This window comes from Protopterus annectens, chromosome 13.part0 (assembly GCF_019279795.1).
Source record: "Protopterus annectens isolate FY-2018-M chromosome 13.part0, PAN1.0, whole genome shotgun sequence".
Taxonomy (NCBI): domain Eukaryota; kingdom Metazoa; phylum Chordata; order Ceratodontiformes; family Protopteridae; genus Protopterus; species Protopterus annectens.
In genome coordinates this window covers 1,309,430,103-1,309,450,873 of record NC_056747.1, presented here as the reverse complement: position 1 = coordinate 1,309,450,873, position 20,771 = coordinate 1,309,430,103, and the positions used below count along the sequence as shown (strand labels likewise).

Genomic DNA, 20,771 nt, shown 5'->3' with positions numbered 1-20,771 from the left:
TTGGGTGGATGAGTCAAACCAAAATGTCTTAAACACATTTTCATTGTCTTTCTGGAATACATTAGAACTGAAGATGAGGATAAAGCATGTTAATAACAACAGACAATACTGGCATGAGCAAAGGAATAGAGAATGTCAAGTGCTGAGGTACATAGAAGCAAGTAAAGAATGCAACAAAAGTCTATCTTTTTTGTGTATATCTCAAATACGCTTTGGGGGACCGAATATTAGATACAGTTGAGGAAATATGAATATATATACAGTTGTAGTCTCAGTATTGTTAGAAAGTAGCAATTATCAGCAACATATGCTGCAGTCTCGATCTGCTGCGTAATATGGCAAAGATTGTAGGGTTTAAGCTGATAGTAAACAGTGACTGAAAGAAAAAATATCAAAGAAGAAAAAATTAATAACAAAATTTAAAAATATTTATGCAGTAAATTTAATGATATTCAGAATGAAGTACTGGAAGGTAAAGGCAAACAGTGGATAAAAGATGTAGTGTTACAGAAGAAGACAGATAAGGGCATAAGCGAAGGAATTAAAAAAAAAACTAACCAGAAAAAATGCACACAAAAACAAACAAACAAGGACTACAGAAACATAACACCATGTGCCATATGTCACTCCCAGAAATGGACAAAAAAGTTCTTAACTAATAAATGTGTGGTGGTGATATGTTTCTGCAGTTCCCATTTTTTGGACCAAATTTCTCTGATTCTTAGTTTCTAATATTTGCGTCCATCTCACATTTGTATGTTTGGGAATTAAAATGACTGGTGCACGACGTAATGTGGGAGTATCAAAGCCCAAGTAAGAACTTGAAATAAAAATGAAACTAGAAGTCTCAGAAAAGGGAAAGTGGAAACATTATGATAATAACAGTGTGAGACGACCACAGAGAGTACTAGAAGGAAGGGAAGTCACCCCGCTAAAACAAAGACAGTGTAAGTTACTGAATGAAATAAGCAGTAACGCAAGGGTTACCTTAAAATAAAGCAAGGGAAGGGAGATAGGCTTTGATAAAAGGAGCACGCTGGTGAAGAAAAGAGGGTTATTGTATGAAATATTACAGTATGATAATGACTGGAGATACTGAAGTTGACAGACTACTGAATACTTAAAGAAGATAACGTTGCTGAGGAAGGGTTTTGGATAATGCTGTGAAGTAATGGATTTCAAGAGAAAATTCATTCCAAGTGGAGATCAAAACAAGTGGCTTTACCCCAAGCTTTCGGCCACCCCACAGTAACACATGCCATTCCATGTTTTTACCAGTCTTACAGAATGAAAACTAAGGGAAATAAAGATGTCTGATAGCTACTTTACTTCCTGTGGGATTTTTTTTTTTTTTTACATAGTCTACTTTCAGTAAATATTCATATTGGAGGCCTCTAGAGGTAAGAGCAAATTTGTTCTGTTTCTTGGGAACATAAGAACACAGGAACAGTACTAAGCAAGTAATCACAGGAAATCATAAGGTGTGTACCCATATGCACCTTTATGTAGAAACATCTAGAAGTTCATATGCACCTTTATGTAGAAACGTCTAGAAGTTCATGCCACCCTTTACAGGCACTTAATAGTGCTCTCCTTCCAAATCAGCCAGTGCCATACATGATAACACTGGTATAAATATGTGTCTATCCATCCTATCATCAAGACTAGCATTAAATATAGACTCCATAGTCTTTAGCTTGACATGTGGTGCTAACCTATTCCATAGGGTGGGAATATGTTGAGTTAGGACCGTATCCCTACAGTGAGTCTTGTTTATTTGTTGGTGTAGATTTAGGTCCCTATTATGGGTGATTGTAGAGCCACTAGTTTTGTGAAAAAAAGAAGGTCAAATAGGATTGGGTCATTCATGGATCAAAGAGCAAGACATAGGCCACCTCAGAACAGCAGATAATGTACTGAGTATGGAGAGAGTTGTGCTCATCTGTTATGGTAACTGAAGGATTTAAGATATTTTTCCTTGGTTAAAATTGTTGGGGCCTTTCCAGTTAAGTGATATGCTTTGATTTGCACATACCACAGGGGCATTGTATTTGATGATGGGTATGATAAGGAAAGAGTACAGTGGTAGGGGGACTTCTTTGGCTCCAGAAGATATTGCCTTGGAAATTAACTTGGTAAGATGAAATGATTTATTGACTGTGATGAAAACATGATGATCAAATGAGAGAAAGTTCTTCACATAACTACCTAGGTCTCTTTTGGCCATATCTGTTTAAAGAAGGGTACTAGATGTGGGATTAGCTTTTTTACTGAACTCCAAAACTACTACACTTTTTTTTTGCATTTCGCTTGAGACCTTTTTCAACAGACCAGGTACCTGCACATTCCAGCCATTGTGCAGAAAATTAGTTATCAGTTCAAGTACAGAGATGTGAGGAATTTTACAAAGTCTGTTTGCTTAATCATCAGATTCTTTAACTCAGATCACTTATATCAGATAAATCCATGTACTGTAATATACCACTTTGCAGCATTTCACCATTTCTAATGCCAGTGACTTGTTTTCCCTTCAAATGTATTTCATATCATGAGGATTTTGTTGTGTTTCCCTAAAACTACACAAGTGTCTATATAAGTGTATTATTATCACTTTTTCCAGATACTGATGTCATATTTGTTGTGTATAAAAGACCTTCCAGAATTATGTCATCAAAACACCTACTCAAGTACAAATGAGTTCAGCTTGTCCTTTGTTGTTCCTGTATGGGTTCAGTCTATTGTTGTTTATATTAAGTAGTTTTGTGTATACCTCTCCTTTAAAGTAATGATAGCTTTTCTACAAATATGGCATATGTTGATGACATGATCTTTGTTTGGCTGAGATGAAGTAAATGCACAGAAAAGAGAATATGTAAAGGTATTACAAACTGGCTTCACAATGAACTTCAAAAAAGGAGATACTCTAATATAGAAGCCCACAAATGTTTCAACCAACAATCATTTTTTTTTATCGACCTCGGGACATCATTGTAACTGACACGGGCCCCAGTGCCCCATGTCCACAATGGGGTCTACATGCCGGTCTTACTATGGTATTGCTGGTGCCAATCATGGATCCTAAAGTTGTTATGGGGGCTTAGCTGTCTCCACTTCCATCCTGTTTTTTTTTTTTTTTTTTTAATATGCCCTAGCCATTCCCTGCCCTGCCTCCCACACTCATCAAGTACATTTGAGGGCAACTTTTTCTTTGAACCATGCCTCCTCTAAAGGAGTATCATTGATGAGTGCCACCCCCAAGATGGGCACACCCTTCTCTTCCTGCCACTCCATCAGTTGCCCGAGACGCTAATCGAATCAATGTTGAGTGGGTGGTGGTCAGGGCTTTATGCCTCTACACCAGTGGAATGGCTTAACCAGCAATGATATCTTATGTTAAAGTTATATATACTAGATCAGCAGAGATAAAATGATAAATGAAAACTGCAATAAGAAATGGAAATCACTAGAAATAAAGTTGAAAAAAAATGAATGTTAAACCATATTTCAAAGCTGAAGTGAAAATGGTTTATTTATTTTGCCAAATGTAATACCTACCAATGCAATTTACTTGATTCTTATAAAACACAGTGAATTTAAATATATGTTGCCACCATGTTATATGCAAATATAAACTGCATAGTCAGTACTTGTATGTTAGGTAAAAAAACCTGACCCACCTGGAGAACAATAATTATACTTTCTCAGTACGTCTCAGTCAGAATAATAAACAACCTTATCATCGATTTTTTCCATTTCTGCATCTTGACCTATGAATACTTTTTATCAGTGAAGAATCTATTAATTCTTATTTATGTTTTCTATTCCTCAGTGCGTTAGGCTGCTTGTTAAGACCTGTTCTTCAATATAAGCTGCCTTATGTTTTGTATGTTTACTTAGTATATTTACATCCATGCTTTTTGTGTTGTCCTTTTTTTTCTCTGAAAATTTGGCATTTATTCTAGTATAACAATAGAGGTATGACTGCTGAATTCTACACAAATGCACTTTATAAGCACTTGCACGAGTGCATGGATCGTGCTATCCCTAACAGAACCAAGATGCTATCCTCCAAAAAAAGGAAGCCAATCTGGTGGTCCCCTTCCATAAACAAACTCTACAACAGAAGAAAGAAACTGTTGCAAAAAAGAGTAAAATCCCATGACTGGAAGAACTCTCTGGTCAGCCTCAGTAAGAAGCTGAGATCCCTCATAAAATCCTCCAAAGCTAGTCATAAAAACAAAATCAACACTAGTTTTAAAGACAACCACAAAGCATTCTATAGCTATGTCAAGAATCTCAATGGCAGCACTCAGATCTGCTCTGAGTTACAGCACAATGGCATTAAATATACAGAATCAACTGATATTGCCAACATCCTGGCAGATAGGTTCATTGCTAACTTTACCACCTCTCACCCCCTAAAGGGCCCATCTCTATACCAGAACAATGCAAAGTTTCTGCACAGGTAAAAACCACACTCTCCAAAGCCAAGAACACAGCATCCATGAGACCTGACAACATCCCAGGCTGCATTCTGCATGAACTGCGGAATGAACTGGCCTCACCTCAGGCTTTGTGCCCATTGAATGGCACACAGCGATGGTTATCCCACTTCCCAAAGGGGGAGCCATCACTGACCCCGGGAACTACTGCCCCATTAGCCTAATGAGCCTGGTCTGCAAGGCCATGGAATGTATCATCATGGGACTTATAAACAAAGACATTGGTAATCTCCAAACACTGGACCCCACCCAGTTCAGGTTTGTAACAGGCAGATCATGTCTCCTAAACCTGATAGACTTCTTTGAAGCAGTCACCAAAGCTGTAGACGAGGGTAAGGTGGTTCACACAGCCTGTCTAGATCTCACCAAGGCTTTTAACACAATCCCCCACTCTGGAATTATAGATAAACTCACTAAACTAGATATAAATCCCTATGTCACAAGATGGGTTGCCAAATGGCTCACTGACAGAACCCAAACTGTGAAAGTAGCAGACTCCAAATCCGACTTCAGACCAGTGACAAGTGGAGTACCACAGGGTTCAGTTCTGGGTCCTCTCCTGTTTGGTATGTACTTTTCTGAAGTATAGGCTAACACAGAATGTCTTTGGCTAATGAAGTTCGCAGATGACTGCAAACTAGGAGCCATAATCAAAACACCTAACGATTTGGACATCCTACAAAAGGGCCTCACTGAGACAGATGCCTGGTGTGAAAGCCATGGCCTCAAGCTCAATGCCAAAAAGTGCACTGCCATCCCATTTGGTAAAAACTCTGTACCCATGAGCAACCACATAGGTGGTAGTCTACCTAACAACAAAAGTGTGATAAGAGACCTTGGGACACTGGTGGACAGTAGTCTCTCCTTTGATAATCACATTGCCACAGTAGTCAGGAAATCCTTCTACGTGGCACACCTCATCACAAAAGGTTTCTCATCCAGGAAAAAAGAGGTCATTGTTCCCCTCTACACGTCACTCATTAGACCCATTATAGAGTAAAACACCCCTTTTGGTATGTACCTCACAAGACATGTACAACTGGAAAGGCTGCAGAAATACCTCACAAAGAGGATTACCGGCCTCAAACAGATGCCCTATGCAGACCATCTCAAAAGACTCCAGCTTTACTCTGTCACATATCGCCTACTCAGAGGCGATCTCTGCCTAACATACAAAGCTATGTCAAACCCAGAGCTGCTGGACATGCTCCACTTAAAGAAATCCCAATCCCTTCGAGCTACACGCTCTAGGGACCTAAAACCTTGTCACCACAATAAACAGAACATGCTGGAGGGATAGATTCCTGTCCCAGAGACTTCCCATACTCTGGAACAAACTACCTATTTATATCAAACAAAGCACCTCATTAGCACTCTTCAAGAAAAATCTTGATGATTGGATGGGAAATAGGAAATTCACCCCAGGGATCACCTCTGTGGCTCTGCTCAACAGGGGCACAGGAAAATAATTTTCTTGGGTGGCAAAAGCCAGGGTACCTTTTTGGCTAGGCTTATATAGGCCCTAGGGCCAATAGCCTAGTGTCTACCTATGAACGTATGAACCACTAAGTGTACAAAAATAAGCAAGTAAATAGACCCGTGAATAAACTAATATGCTGTATGGAATTAAATGGTGCGAAGTGAAGAATCGCCACTAAAGTATCCCAAATGCGACAAAGCAACTAGAAATGTGTGTCTTTATGTTTTTTCCTAAGCATGTTGCTTTTAATGTTAATAAATGTTTTAACATTCCTTACAGAACTTCTTTTGAGGTATGTTCCTTCAAAAAAAGTATATTTTTTCATTTTATAATCTATGACATTTCTTTATTATTACTCTTATAGATACTACAAGACCGAAGAAAGTTCATGAGAGAGAAGGTGTTGAATATTATTTCGTGTCCAGACAGTCCTTTGAAATAGCAATACAGAACAAGAAGTAAGTCAAGCATATGTGATAAATTCATTGGACAGCAAGAATTCCTTTCTTAGTTTGCTGTGTTAAAAAAAAAAAGTTAGGTCATATTCAGCCATACCAGAGAATAATGCCTCTCAAGCCATGAAGGAAACATAGCTAGGCTTAAAGAAGACCTCCGAGGATCATTAGTCTAGTAATCACCTTTGAACCTATGAGGCTGAAAACATCTACAGGAAGTGTAAAGAAGAATGATATGCAATCCACTGTAAATAAACGTCCTCAAGCCAAAAATAACTATAGTAAGAAACAGCAGTATGAAGGACGACACACGGCTCAGCAAGTTAAAATAAAGCACCTTTAATAATGGTTAGCACATTCACACCTATATAATGGTGCTTCTTCAGACCATGGTCTGATATAATATAAATAGGTGGCACAGGTCTCTTCACAGAAGGTGTAAGCCTTTACATGGGAATTGTCAGGAAGATTTTACCCCTTGTTAAAAAAAAAATAATTCAGTGAGTTGCCCATTCAGTCTGTCAGCCTTAACAAATGGGTTTCAGTGAAAGTCCATTCCACTTCATATCTATTTTTAGTAAAAATTGACAGCAATTCTATATCAAAAATACACTCTTTTCTTCCCTTATAAATGTATTTTTAAGGATTTTTGCAAGTCCTTTGAACAGCATTTCTATGAGGATGCTAGGCTTCTTCTTCTTTTGGCTTTTCTCGGTTAGGGGTCGCCACAGCAGGTCACCTGTCCGCTCATGATTGGCAGTGGAGTTTTACGGTGTCAAGTTGCCAGTCTGGCGCCCAACCTTCCACAGAAGGCACACACCTGCATGCACTCATGCCTAGGGCCAATTTAGAGTATCCAATCCACCAACAGCATGTCTTTGGGAAATGGGAAGAAACTGGAGCACCCAGAGGAAACCCATGTGACCACAAGGAGGACATGCAGACTCCACACAGAAGGCGCCCCAGCTGAGGATTGAACCAGAGAATCTCTTGCTGTGAGGTGGCAATGCTAACCGCTGCACCACCGCGGCTGCCCATGAGGATACTAGACTAGGAACTGCAATTTACATCAACCAGTTTGTTTTGTTTGTTGTCCACTGCAGATACTACACTTCAAGTGTCCATGTTACTTACTGGTGTCACATGACTTGGACATCTGTTTCTCTTGAATCACTGATTTGGTGTGGTCTCCAGTTATAATAATATCTTCCTTATTAGCAGATTTTTCTTGCTTAGTACACTTTGTTATCAGTAAGCACTGAGGTGTAAATTACATTTACATTTCCTCCCCTCATAGGTTTTTTTCATTTGCCTTTGCAAGTCCACAGCTAGAAAAAAGGTTATTGGCTGATAAGCCTTGCTAACTCGTTGTGCTCTACTGCTGTTTCTGCTAAAGTATGGATTTTTTTATTAGCATCATTAAATTATTGTAAGGTGTCTGGTGTCTGGACTTTTTTAATTTTATTTACTTAACAATATGTTTACCCAGGTAGAACACTGATCCCTTAGGACCTGTTTCAGCCTCAAGTGAGACGTAACTTCATTTGTCTGTATGTGGGATAATTCATAAGGATGCATCTTTCTTCATTTAAAAGTCTGCTCTGACATCTCATTTGGTCTATGGCTTCAGTTTTTTTCTAGTTTTTGGTGGTAGGGTATCATTGGTTCATAGGTAAGTACTACACTAGCTGTCCGTGCAGACCATTCCAGGGCTGTCCAGTTTCCCTTGTCATACTCCGTAAAGACTGACTAATTTCAGTGTTACTGAATTTTTCTTCAGTCCCAGATGAAAAAAAATCTTCTGAAACTGAAAATGCACCTTAATTTTGGTTCAGTATTGAAGTTAAAATCTCCAAATAAGATCTGCAAATATTCCTAAATTTGCCTCTTTTGAAAACTGTCAGTACCGGTGGGTGTAACCCATTCACTGTATTTTACTTTTGTGTTCACCTCATATTTTCTACTTTGTTTTTACTTGTCTCTGACTTGGATCAAAGAGCTTAAGGCACTGTCCTTACCTTGGGAAATATTGGGCAAGCCTCTGCTTCTCATTTGCTCTTTGCCTGTATACTCTAAATATCCCCACTTATTTGACTTGCTTGCCACATATTAAAAGCTCTGACAGCTCTTTACTTGTTAGCAGTTTCCCATACGTTTAGGTGATACCTACAGTCTTTCAAGGCAAATTTGTTTATTCACGTACCAGTAGCACAACAGGCAGCAAACTTACCTTCAGTGCCGAAGGATGCATGTTTATTTCCCACACCAGGTAGATGGCGTGCTGATACTGCTGTACCTTATAAGGGGTGTGCACTCCTGGGTGTGTCATCCCTGGTATAAGATGTTAAACCAAGTCCAGTCTGCTTGAGTTAGTGGTAGCTCAGGTGAATAAAAAAGATCCCATGGCACCAACTTCCCTGATGCCCTGGCCAAATTTCCATAGTAGTATAAATAACATCTGAAGTCTCCCCTGAAAAGCAGCAACCACCCTAGTAGTGGTCAACAAAGGATAAATAAAAAATAAATTAGTCCATAATCCTTATCCAGTGTTTGCCGCATAGTGCCCCTTTCTTGTTTTATACATGCTACTCTAACTTCTGTGTTTTGCCCTCATGTATTATAGACAAAAATAACTTGCCCCTTGGCACTTTTTATTTTCTTTGTTCTGTAATTCTCTTAATACAGCTGATTCCTATAATGATATGCTTAACATTATATTTTGTATTCCTTCTTGGAAATCATTGACAAAAGGGCTCATGTGTCCATCTTTACTATCTGCTTCACTCCTAACAATTTTGTGGTGATCCACATTTTCCCTGTTCAGCTCATATTATACAGATATTAGCATATCAGTGCCCCCTGCATTTTTTTCTGTACTTACCTATATTTTCTCTGAGCTTTGCTCGCTTCCTAAATTTTCCATCTTATGCACATTCTGTGTTTCATATATGCCATCCTGCATCTTGTAGCTAATATTTATTATTTTCCAGTTATTTTTCAGTTGGATATTCTTTCACTGTCACCATTATTATGGCATCATCTACAGTTTTTATTTTTATTACAGCCATTACAAATCAGCTTTGCCTATAAAGTATCCTTATTCCTTTGAAGAGGTAATTAGGTAGTTTTTATCTGTACAATCAGGCATATCTTGCTGTAGTAGCATGGTGTCTCTAGCAGTGATTTCATTTCTGCTGTGTTTAAGTCTTGTACATGTCAAACCTTCCTTATGCTGCACACAACCAGATCTTTTAGGATATCTGTAAGAGCATCTCCAGATTTAGAATTCTCACTAACTCTGTCATGTTTCCCAAAAAATATGACATCTTCTGAAAGAAATCTAAAATATTGTAGAAGTATCAAATATTCTGGATTGGTCTGGTTAACTGACTTGTGTGTAACCACACAGTGTATAAAAGGAGATGGAGAGAATCAAACCCAAGACTGAAGTCCATAAGTCTGTCTTCCTTTGCTGTACTGTCAGAGCAATGTAACTCATTACATTTGTTCTCAAACACAGTCCTTCTACTGAAAGCAATAGTATTTCTAGTGAGAGCAGGCCAAACGGATACAACTGAATTGCTTTGAAATAAGGAAGCATATGAGATCTACAGATGTGTTGAAGCCATTTCAAAGGAAAAGGAGAGACCGGGTAGGCAGAAGAAAAAGGCAAACTACTGCCCAACACATTTTTTATTCACAGAAACAATATTAAAAGACAATTGCAAAGGAAGATAGAACACCGCATTAATAGGCATATGCTATAAAGTATCATGAACTTGTCACTGACTTGCAGAAACCTGCTCGTCTAACATCTTGCCTTTTGGATGTCACCTTCCCTGAACCATCTCAGGGTACTGAGTGAAAGGACTGTGGTCACTCTCCTTGTCCTGATAAATTTAGTTGGGTTTATTCAATGTTTGGTTAAGTTGACACAAACTAATAAATTTGACTTTTGTTTGCATTACTACTGTCTGCTTCTAGGAATATTATCCAGTAAAGATGTCAGCTGCCTGGCCCTTGGTTCTCATTGGCTGTAGCAACTAGATTTACGCATACAAACATCAGGACCCTTAAAATGATGGCTCTGGGTAAGCAGTTGCATATGTGTAGATAACACAACATTGTAGAAATATTTGGAGCTGTCCCATATTTATGAAGAGAAATGGTACCCTATACGTCTTGGTAGCATGAAAAGTTAATAAAACAACAAAGATAAATTAAACATAAATGTTCAGACACAATTGCTGCTTGCTGTAAAGTCAGTTTTCTAGTTTCCATTATTGCTATTTTTTTTTTGCGTAGATTTATTGAATATGGAGAATACAAAGAAAACCTGTATGGGACGAGTTTTGAAGCAATGCGTTCTGTTATGGCTAAAAACAAAGTCTGCCTGGTGGATGTTCAGCCTGAAGTAAGTATTGGGGAAGATGTAGAACATAATTAGTGTTTGAAAATTTATCTTAAAATAAATACATTGTGACTGTAAGATGCTACTTTGAGTTTTCGGTTGTCATTGATGAGGATGGGAGAAGCTTTATAAAGCTTACTATTCACACTGATCTCACAACCAACAAAAAGACAACATCTGAACTTGTCATCTTCATTATTTAGGGTATTAATTGCCTTGTTAGTTGTGCTCTGGATCTATTACTATCTAGACCTTTCACACTTTAGGTTGGTAGTGATGGAAGGAATGCCAAAACTTTTGTTTATAATTCCTGTGACAAACATATTACTGTTACTTATTGTCAAAGTCTGCCAAAGCCTATATGAACAGTAATTATGCAAACTCAACAAGGCATACTTGTCTTTTATAAAAGTTGGAGTTGGCCAGTAAAGTACGTCAGCATTCGGAAAAATAAAACCTTCACTAAGGATCCCATTTAAAGTGCAATGGATTTATTTCAAGACAAATTCAGTCATGACATCATTTTATTCTCGCACTTCTGACATTGGTTGAAGGATACACTCTGAAGCCATTTGAAACTGGAAGAATAGGCCAGTGTCACACAGTTTCTTATTTACTCACCTAGCATACAGTTTGTCTGCATTTGACAACACAATAGTATATTTTTCTAGTTATATTATTTGTGAGTAAATTAAAAGTAGTGTGTAAAACTAACAGCACAACAATGTAACTGTCTCTGATAACTATCAAGCAATAAGCAATTTTATTATAAGCATTCTATGTGTGTGCGTGTGTGTGTGTGTGTGTGTGTGTGTGTGTGTGTGTGTGTGTGTGTGTGTGTGTGTGTGTGTGTGTATATATATATATATATATATATATATATATATATATATATATAGATGTACCTGAAAAGAATGAAAACCCACTTACCTGAATCTCTAATGACTGAGACAGCTTCACCGAAACCACACTTTAACAAACACCCGAAATACCAACAAGTAACTCATGGAAACTAACCACTTGTCCATCTGTATAAAAAATACACACCGAAGCAAATCACACACCCCCCATTCCAACAAAATACACCAACTCTGAGATCACACTACAGTGGGGAAAGGAGCAAAGTTTACTATGGTGGCCAAGTGGTTCCTATCCCACAGTAACTTTCCGGTGTTCTGGGTGTTCGTTAAAGTGCGGTTTCAGCAGTCATCTCGGTCATTAGAGATTTGGGTAACTGGGTTTTCGTTCTTTTCAAATAGACTCCATATATATATATATATATATATATATATATATATATATATATATACATATACAGAAAGAGAGAGAGATTTTTTTTTCTTACTTACATTTGTTAACTGTGCCATGAAGTAACAATATTACAGAAATCAATTAAGTTACAAGTTTGGCACAAAAGTGAAAACAGAATACACTGGACTGGAAATTATAATAAAAAACAAATGTTTGTGGACCTTCTAGTTGTTGCATTTGCCTGGACAAATACAGGCCAGAAGTAAAGTAATTATTTTGGAATTTCCTCCTATCCTAAAAGAGAAATAAATAAATAAATATATATATATATATATATATATATATATATATTTATATATAATGTATGTGTTTATCTTTCTGCTGATGTTTGTGGACAGTGAGCAGAAGTCAAACAAGGAACCAGGAAAGAACAGACTAATAACCAAAAAATATTCCGAGGTGAAACAGACTGCTCTGGAGCCACAAATCTGTTTGTGGCTCCTGAGCAGTCCGTTTCACCTGGGAATATTTTTTGGACAGTGAACATGCCATGCCACCTTTGATCAGGAAACAGGGCAGAACAAGTCTTCTTAATTTGTTTGAATAAACAATGCAGTTTAAATAGAATTATCTTGCCATGCAATGTTTACAAAGGCAGCAAATTACAACTTGTATAAAAATTTTTGAAGCATATCATTTCATCATTATTTTGTTCTGCTTTGCTTTAAACATTAGCATTATAAGCTTAGCTATCTTAAATCATTTGTCTCTGGGAGCATATCTACCCTGGTCCTTGACTAGACAAACTTTCAGGTCAGCTTGCACCACCAGCAGAGCAGTCTCTGCATGGTACAGTCTTCACCAGGGCTATGAGACACCTGCCCACCATCCGTGCACTCCCACCCATCCCAGGAAAGGCACACCAGTCCTTCCATGTCTGCACTATCAAGCTTCTGAGCTGCTAACTCAATTTGGGTCACTTGGCCTACAGTGAGGGGTTTATCCCCTATGCCACCAGTGAGGCTTCATCTTATATTGAATGTTAGTTCTTTATCTATATTCTCTTCTTCCACAAGCAGGGTGTGGTGCAGTGGAGCAGCAGTTAGCGTTGTTGCCTAATAGCAAAAGGTTCTCTGGCTCTTTGCAGAGTCTGCATGTCCTGCCTGCATTTGCGTGGGTTTCTTCCTGGTGCTCTGGTTTCCCCCCCACATTCCAAAGACATGCATCTGGAGGATTTCTCCTCAGGCCTCTGCTGAAAATGGGCTCTCTCCCAGTTGGACTTTACCCAGCAAACAAATACTAAATAAATAATTACAAGTATTAAAACTGATGAAAATTACAGCACTGCAGTAGTATTGACAGTTTTGCTACCTCACAGTTGTTTTAACACATCTTTTTTAACAAATCACTGCACTGCAGGTGTTATTTCTCCCTTCAATGCATCCTGGTCATGCTTTTTTATGGACATTTGTGACTAGTGGCCCTACACACATTTTGCTTAAGCTGCAGTTGTCTCATACATATCTGCAAACTGCACATAAAAAACATTTGCCACTCAAACTAAATCTGTAAATATTCTTAATAGGGCTGCCGGCCTGCTAAAATAGTTGTGTTCAAAGTTACAGCACCAGTGACCAATGTTTGATTAGCTGAATGCCAACCTAAAGAGCCATCCAAGAGCTGCGAGACAAGAGTTCAGACTGATAGCTATGTCTTCTCTTATGGTGATCATGGCTCAGAGTTGTTGCTCAGCTGACTCCAAGTGGATATTGGGCATACAGAAACTAAAGGCAGTTAAAACTAGTTTTAGTGTGTGGTCACATACAGCAGTCTATGGGGCTGTATCACAGTAGCAATACTGCACATTTTTATCAGGTAAATAGGGGTATGTAGAAATCTATGCATTGTTGTTTGCCACACTTGATGGTCACTAATGTCCATTACCTCTTCATGTTAGTTAGGTGAAAGTTACATTACATTACTCTGGGGTACTGGACATGGTCAGGACAGTTACTAGAGCAGTGAGCTTAACAGTTAACTGGAAGTTCAAAGCCCAGAGTTGCAGGACAATAAATCATAAAGAGAATGGACAATGTTTCTTGAGTACTACTGAGCTCACATGGTGCTAAATTTTCCTTTTCATTTATTTTCTTTAGGCGGTAAAACACTTGAGGACAGCAGAGTTCAAACCCTATATCGTGTTTGTTAAACCACTTATTCAAGAAAAGAAAAAAATAGCAGATATTTCACCAGTGTTGGAAGAGCTAAATGATACAGTGGTAAGTTCATAATGATAACTATTACAAGAGTGATTGTTTTGTTGACTGACTGATTTCGCTAACAATCTAGATAAACTAAGTGTATATTTTTGCTTGCTATTCTTTAGATTTTTAAAATATATTTTGAAAATAAGTGATACCCCAGAAAGAAAAGAAAAATGAACATCAATTTTTAATTAAGTACTAGATTTTAATTTTTAAGCTTTAGGGGGCAGAAGTCTATAATTTTCTGCCTAGATCTTGTGTCTCCTGTCTCAAAGCATCTGGTAGTGTTTTAATTACTGACAAAGGTGGTGACAGTTTTCTTAAGATGTTATGCATTTATCTTATTTTTTGTTTGCTTATATGTTTTGGTAAACAGCACAAATAAAATGCAAATTTGAGATAAGCTGATGACATTAAGCAGCTATCACCATACAACCCATATACAAACATACACCCCAGGATTCAGGAAGCCCTACACCTGGTGTAGGAATAGTGCAGGAGCTGCTGCATGCAATATGTCTGCCAAGCGATTCATCAAAGGTGTCCCGGGAAGTGCACGAGTGCTCCTACACTATTTCTGCACGGACACCACTGCCTAATGCTAATTACCTCATCTGCTGGTGAAAACCATGCAAATGAGGTGAATTAGTGATTCAGCAAGCAGGCAGATGTCCGTGCAGGAATAGTGTAACCTGCAAAAATGTATTCCGTTACTAGCTGAATACATTTCTGCAAATGAGAAAATGGAGGCATGACAGCTCGAAAGAAAGCATGCACTATACTTATTAGGCATGCCAATGGCTAAATATATGTATTATACTTATTAGGCATGCCAATGGCCAAATATATGTATTATACTTATTAGGCATGCTAATGACCAGATATATGTATTATACTTATTAGGCATGCCAATGACCAGATATATGTATTATACTTATTAGGCATGCTAATGATCAGATATATGTATTATACTTATTAGGCATGCCAATGACCAAATATATGTATTATACTTATTAGGCATGCCAGTGACCAAATATATGTATTATACTTATTAGGCATGCCAGTGACCAAATATATGTATTATACTTATTAGGCATGCTAATGACCAAATATATGTATTATACTTATTAGGCATGCCAATGACCAAATATATGTATTATACTTATTAGGCATGCCATTGGCCAAATATATGTATTATACTTATTAGGCATGCCAATGACCAAATATATGTATTATACTTATTAAGCATGCCAATGACCAAATATATGTATTATACTTATTAGGCATGCCAGTGACCAAATATATGGCCATTGGCATGAAAAACAGTTTCAATTTTTTAAAATAAAAGTTTTTTTTTTGACCAATCTCGGACGTTTAAGCATAGGGCAGCAGCGCACAAATGGGATCGTGCAGAAGATAAAAAAAAAATGTGAAAAAGCAATTTCCAGGGAAATCTGCATTTTGCCATTATGGTCAATGGCATGCAGAATGAAAACAATACCAGGGAACACTAGTTGCTAAGGGGAAAAGTTCAATGTGAGTACAGTAACTATGGAGGAAGGCAGTGGGGTATGCAAATGAGGGTAATATTACTGAATCACAAATTTCTACTAAGTATCAGATGTACCGTGTAGGTGCTCTAATATGGCCGTATAAGCATGAGAAGTAAATGACATCAAAATGGGGTGTGTCATGCTTGCTGTATGCACATTAGAGCTCCGTTGCCCGGGTCTGCGCTTAGCTAAGCACAGCTAAGCGAGGGAGTGTGTCTGAGGCTGAAATGTCTTACACCATGAAATGAAGAGCATGTTCGCATCCAGGGAGGGACATTTCTGTTAAAATGTGTTTAACTTAGCTAAACAGGTTTGCGTGGTGTGCACTGGGACTTAAACAAAACAAAAAAACACAGGAAATGGTAGCACTGTGTATATGTAAGAAAGGGGGTTTGTCCGAGGCTGTATAGCCTTGTTTACCTTCCCTAAACGGGTGTGCGCTACATGCTCCGGGATTTAAACCACAAAAATAAAAAATACTGGAAATGGCAAGTGAAACAAGAAAAAAGGGAAATAGCAGAAAAGAGGCACTTAAATACAAGTCATAGAGCTGGCAGGTGGAATGTATCATACTCAGCCAATCACACAGGCAACATTTGCAGCACACTACTATAAACTATGCCAACACCTTTCAGTCTGTTTTTTTCCCACAAACTCAACACCACCGGTGTACACAGATGGGGAAATTTTACCTGACAAAACTAACAAAATGTTAGGAGCTGCTGTCACTCTCATACATCAGTATGTGCAAGAGGCTGAGGGTGGGGAAGAGGACAGTGCTGAAAACTGCCCCAGACTTATGAGGAATGGGAAGAGTGTTCAGGCCCAGGGTAACCTACCAGGGGCTACATGATCTGGAGATAGTAGAGCGCTACAGGGTGGACAGGGACATACTGCAGCAAATTGTGAAGCTGTGCCGGTCTCACCTCATATTCAGAACAAACAGAGGGGAATCCATCCCAGTGCATACCAAGGTATGTGTAGCTCTAACAATACTAGCTACAGGTACTTTCCAAAGAGCAACTGGGAATATCATGGCAGGTCTCACAGGCATCTGTGTCCAGGATACTCCACCATTTCCTGGATGCCATGCGACCACAGGCCAAGGAGCAAATTAAATTCCCCAGCACCCGTGAGGAGCTGATTGGCAATATGTGTCTCTTCCACCATGTAGCAGACTATCCAGAGGTACTGGGTGCCATAGACTGCACACACATCCACATCAAAGCACCACCTGGTGACCGGGGTAGGGTCTATATAAACAGCAAGGGGTTCCACTCTATCAACTGCCAGGTTGTGTGTGATGCCCAGGACATTATCATGAATGTGTGTGCTGGCTGCCCTGCAAGCTATCATGACTCCCACATCTGGCATTCCTCACAGCTGTATCAGTGGTTTACCAGGGGGGACATCCCGTATGGCCATTTAGTGGAGGATGCTGGCTATACACTGGAGACATGGATGATGACACCCATCAGAAATGCACACACACCTACACAGGAACGCCATAATGAGGCACATGCACAAACCAGGATCATTATCGAGCATGTGTTTGGGATGCTCAAGTCACGGTTCCACTGCCTTGACATATCTGGTGGAGCCTTGCAGTACTCTCTAGCCACATGTGCACACACGGTCATAGTATGTCCCATGGTACACAATATGATCCTGCAGAAACAGTTGCAGCAGGAACAAAATGAGGAAGGGCCACACAGCCCCTCACCATTGCCAAGGCCTCCACAGGCACACAGAGACTCGGAGGAGGAGCATCCTGAGCCTGCCCCTGTAGGCAGATGGAGGCGTGCCCAGTATGCCCTGGTCTTGGCAAAGAGGCAACACATAGCACATACACTGACACTGTAGGGCCCCAGGGACTGATCTCTCTCTCTCTCTGTCTCTCTCTCTCACTCACACACACAGTAAAATGGATGCCAAACATCACACCATCTATACCTGACCATGTATAGGCAGTATATTGTGTGCATCCGACATAGTCAACCCTCAAGTACCACCCTCACAACAGCTGCAGGCACAAGGTAAGCCAGTCTCTGTAACATATTAAAATAATGGGATGGACATTTGTGATAGCATATCTATGGTATTGATCCAGCATGTAAGAGAATGGAGTGGGTAACTGAGATAGCAGCAGACAACTGACATCTCTGTAAGACAGCAGGATGTGTATCCCCAGTACTGCCCTACCCACAGCATGCAGTATCACCCTAGTCGACAAATACCAATGCAGTGTATGTGGTGAGCCAAATAATTGGGGGGGGGGGCTCATAGGTCACATGCATGGATGTCAAAGTGGGGGTCCCATACCCACCACCAACCCCACACAGCAGATCAGCTGTAGACAACTATACAGAAATGCCTGGCAAAGGCCCCCACATGGCAACATCCAAGAAATCCCCACCCACAGACTTTTACACAGTGATATCACAGCAGGTCTGGCAGTGGCAGTATGGTTTTGAAAGGTAAGAAGTCTGAAACTACAAATGTCAATGCCAGAACAATCTGACCTGTGGTTGATACTGTTATGCCTGTAGTTTGAAAGATAGGGAACACCACTATGCTACATGGGATCAAAATATTAAGCAAATAATAGCACAGTCTGCGCAGATGTGTATCGTGTACAGTCGTGTCACCCCCCCCATAGTCCCATAGAAATGCAGTAACATGTTCCTAGACGTAAGCAGCATCCAGCTGTCATCCAGAGTGATGGCGCAATAGCAAGAGAAAGCAATTGTCAGTAACACCCACAGTCAACTTACTGATGCCATCCCAGGGGTGTCTCCTGCTGGCAGCTTGGGAACATAGGATCATCAGAATGCACTGCCCTGCTACAAATGGCCTGCATCTGTCACACCTGGCCTACAAGCCTCTGACAAAATGCCTATGCCTCACCCACAGTGCCCTTTAGGGAGTGACATGAGGTCCACAACACCAACATAACACTGTCCACAAAATGCAAAGAAAGGCCATGCTGACAACTGCTAGGAGCAAACCTGCCAGCCTCAGGAAGCCAGAAATCAGGACAAAGCCATGAATAATGGGGTGATGAAGGCCCAAAGAGACGGACGCCTGTGAAATACTGCCCTAATAATATTATAAAGTTGATAGAATGATTTGTAGTAACATGGAATATCTGATGGGTACGAAGTCTGAAACTGCAATGTCAACTGTCTGTAATATCTGACTTCAACCATTGAGTGACTTGCAAAACACTTTTGCTGGAAAACCACATTTGTTTGAGTAACCAACAAGATATATGAGTCATGGATGTGGACATTCTGTGATACTCCGTACAGTCGACAGGCAGGGCTAGGAGTTTAAACATGGGAATGCACTCACTGCAGGCAGTCCTAACCCTGGAAGATGGTGACATGTCTGCACCCACAGTACCCTGGGCCACAGCCATGGTGAGTAACACACCCTCCCTGATCACTCATCCTATGCAATATCCTGACCCCAACATGTGGCCATCCAATGAAAATGAGGTGGGCCATACATATTTGTGTGGCAAACACACACCTCCAGGCTGGTCAAACACTCTGCCACACACAAGACCCTCTAAGAGCAGTTAACTATTGAGGCGAGCCCAATGCAAAGCACTGGTAGCTATAGGCAAACATATCTGCCCAGGACACACACACCCACATATCCTATCCCCCAAAAAATCTATCTGGAGTCTGCCTGTCACCCTGATCCTGTCTGACTTATATTACCCAACTGTGGACTGGAAATCAGACCAGGCCAGAATATAAATGCACAGAGATTCCACTATTGTAATATATCACCAAGACGCTGGACCATTTCCACAGCACCAGCAATCAGTTGCTTGTAGGGACACCCCTCAACAGGCTGGATAGTGCAAGAATGCATAGCATTTTGCCCCTAAACCTTGTCTGTGCATCATCTATCCTGTATTCCTCTGGTAAATCACTGTGATGATCTGAGGAGGGATGTCACCAGGTACTGAAACAGTACATGGCAGTGTCAAATGGCATATATGACAGATGTCTGCTAAAACCAGCCCTGTAACCCTTGCAACCCATATATTACTGAGAGAATTGTCAGAATCATTGTATGGCCTATTGTCCCCACATTTTGATAGGCTATCTCCAGATATCCTGCACCAACATGTTCAGAGGTATGGCCATAGCACAAAACAAACCAGACTGAAGTACAGCACATGTAGTATAGAAGGACACACTGGGCATCCTCATACACTTAGAAAAATTTCAGTAGGAATGAACAGCCTTCCCCACCCAATGCACTTTCCATTGCTCCACCTTAGCAGGCCTGAAGATGACTGTCACCATATAAGTCACTTTTGTTAGGTTCAACCCCATAAGCTCTGTGGCACATGTGATAACTGCATAAAACTGTAGTATAAATAACTAGTTAGGTCAGAGTTCTAATCTCAGTCCTGGCAAATGTAAAATTGTGTGTGTGTGTGTGTGTGTGTGTGTGTGTGTGTGTGTGTGTGTGTGTGTGTGTGTGTGTGTGTGTGTGTGTGTGTGTGTGTGTGTGTGTGTGTGTGTTCACAACTAAAAGCTTTTGGGTCCATTCAAACCCAGTACATCTCCCCTTTCCCTGCTTTAGCAGTCCTGCAGATATCAGTCATCTTAGAAGTGCCTTCCGTCACACTTTAGCCCCATAAGCTCTGTGGCATGTGCAATAACTCCATATTATGATAGTACAAATAATTAGTTAGGTAGGAGTTCTAATCTCTGTCTTGGCAAATGTAAAAGTGTGTGTGTTCACAACTAAAAGCTTTTGGGTCCATTCAAACCCAGTACACCTCCCCTTTCCTCACTTTAGCAGTCCTGCAGATATCAGTCATCTTAGA

General features: G+C 39.9%; 1 protein-coding gene across 2 annotated transcripts in view; it reads left to right on the top strand.

Annotated features, from left to right (window-relative positions):
* The window catches only part of MPP3 (MAGUK p55 scaffold protein 3), a 1,051,423-nt gene that overhangs the window by 982,796 nt on the left and 47,856 nt on the right, over positions 1 to 20,771 (top strand). For both annotated transcript variants that reach the window (XM_044055336.1, XM_044055335.1), the window contains 3 exons: positions 6,347 to 6,440; positions 10,743 to 10,851; positions 14,256 to 14,378. In XM_044055336.1, coding sequence (XP_043911271.1) covers positions 6,347 to 6,440; positions 10,743 to 10,851; positions 14,256 to 14,378 — 326 coding nt within the window. The remainder of the gene's footprint in view (positions 1 to 6,346; positions 6,441 to 10,742; positions 10,852 to 14,255; positions 14,379 to 20,771) is intronic.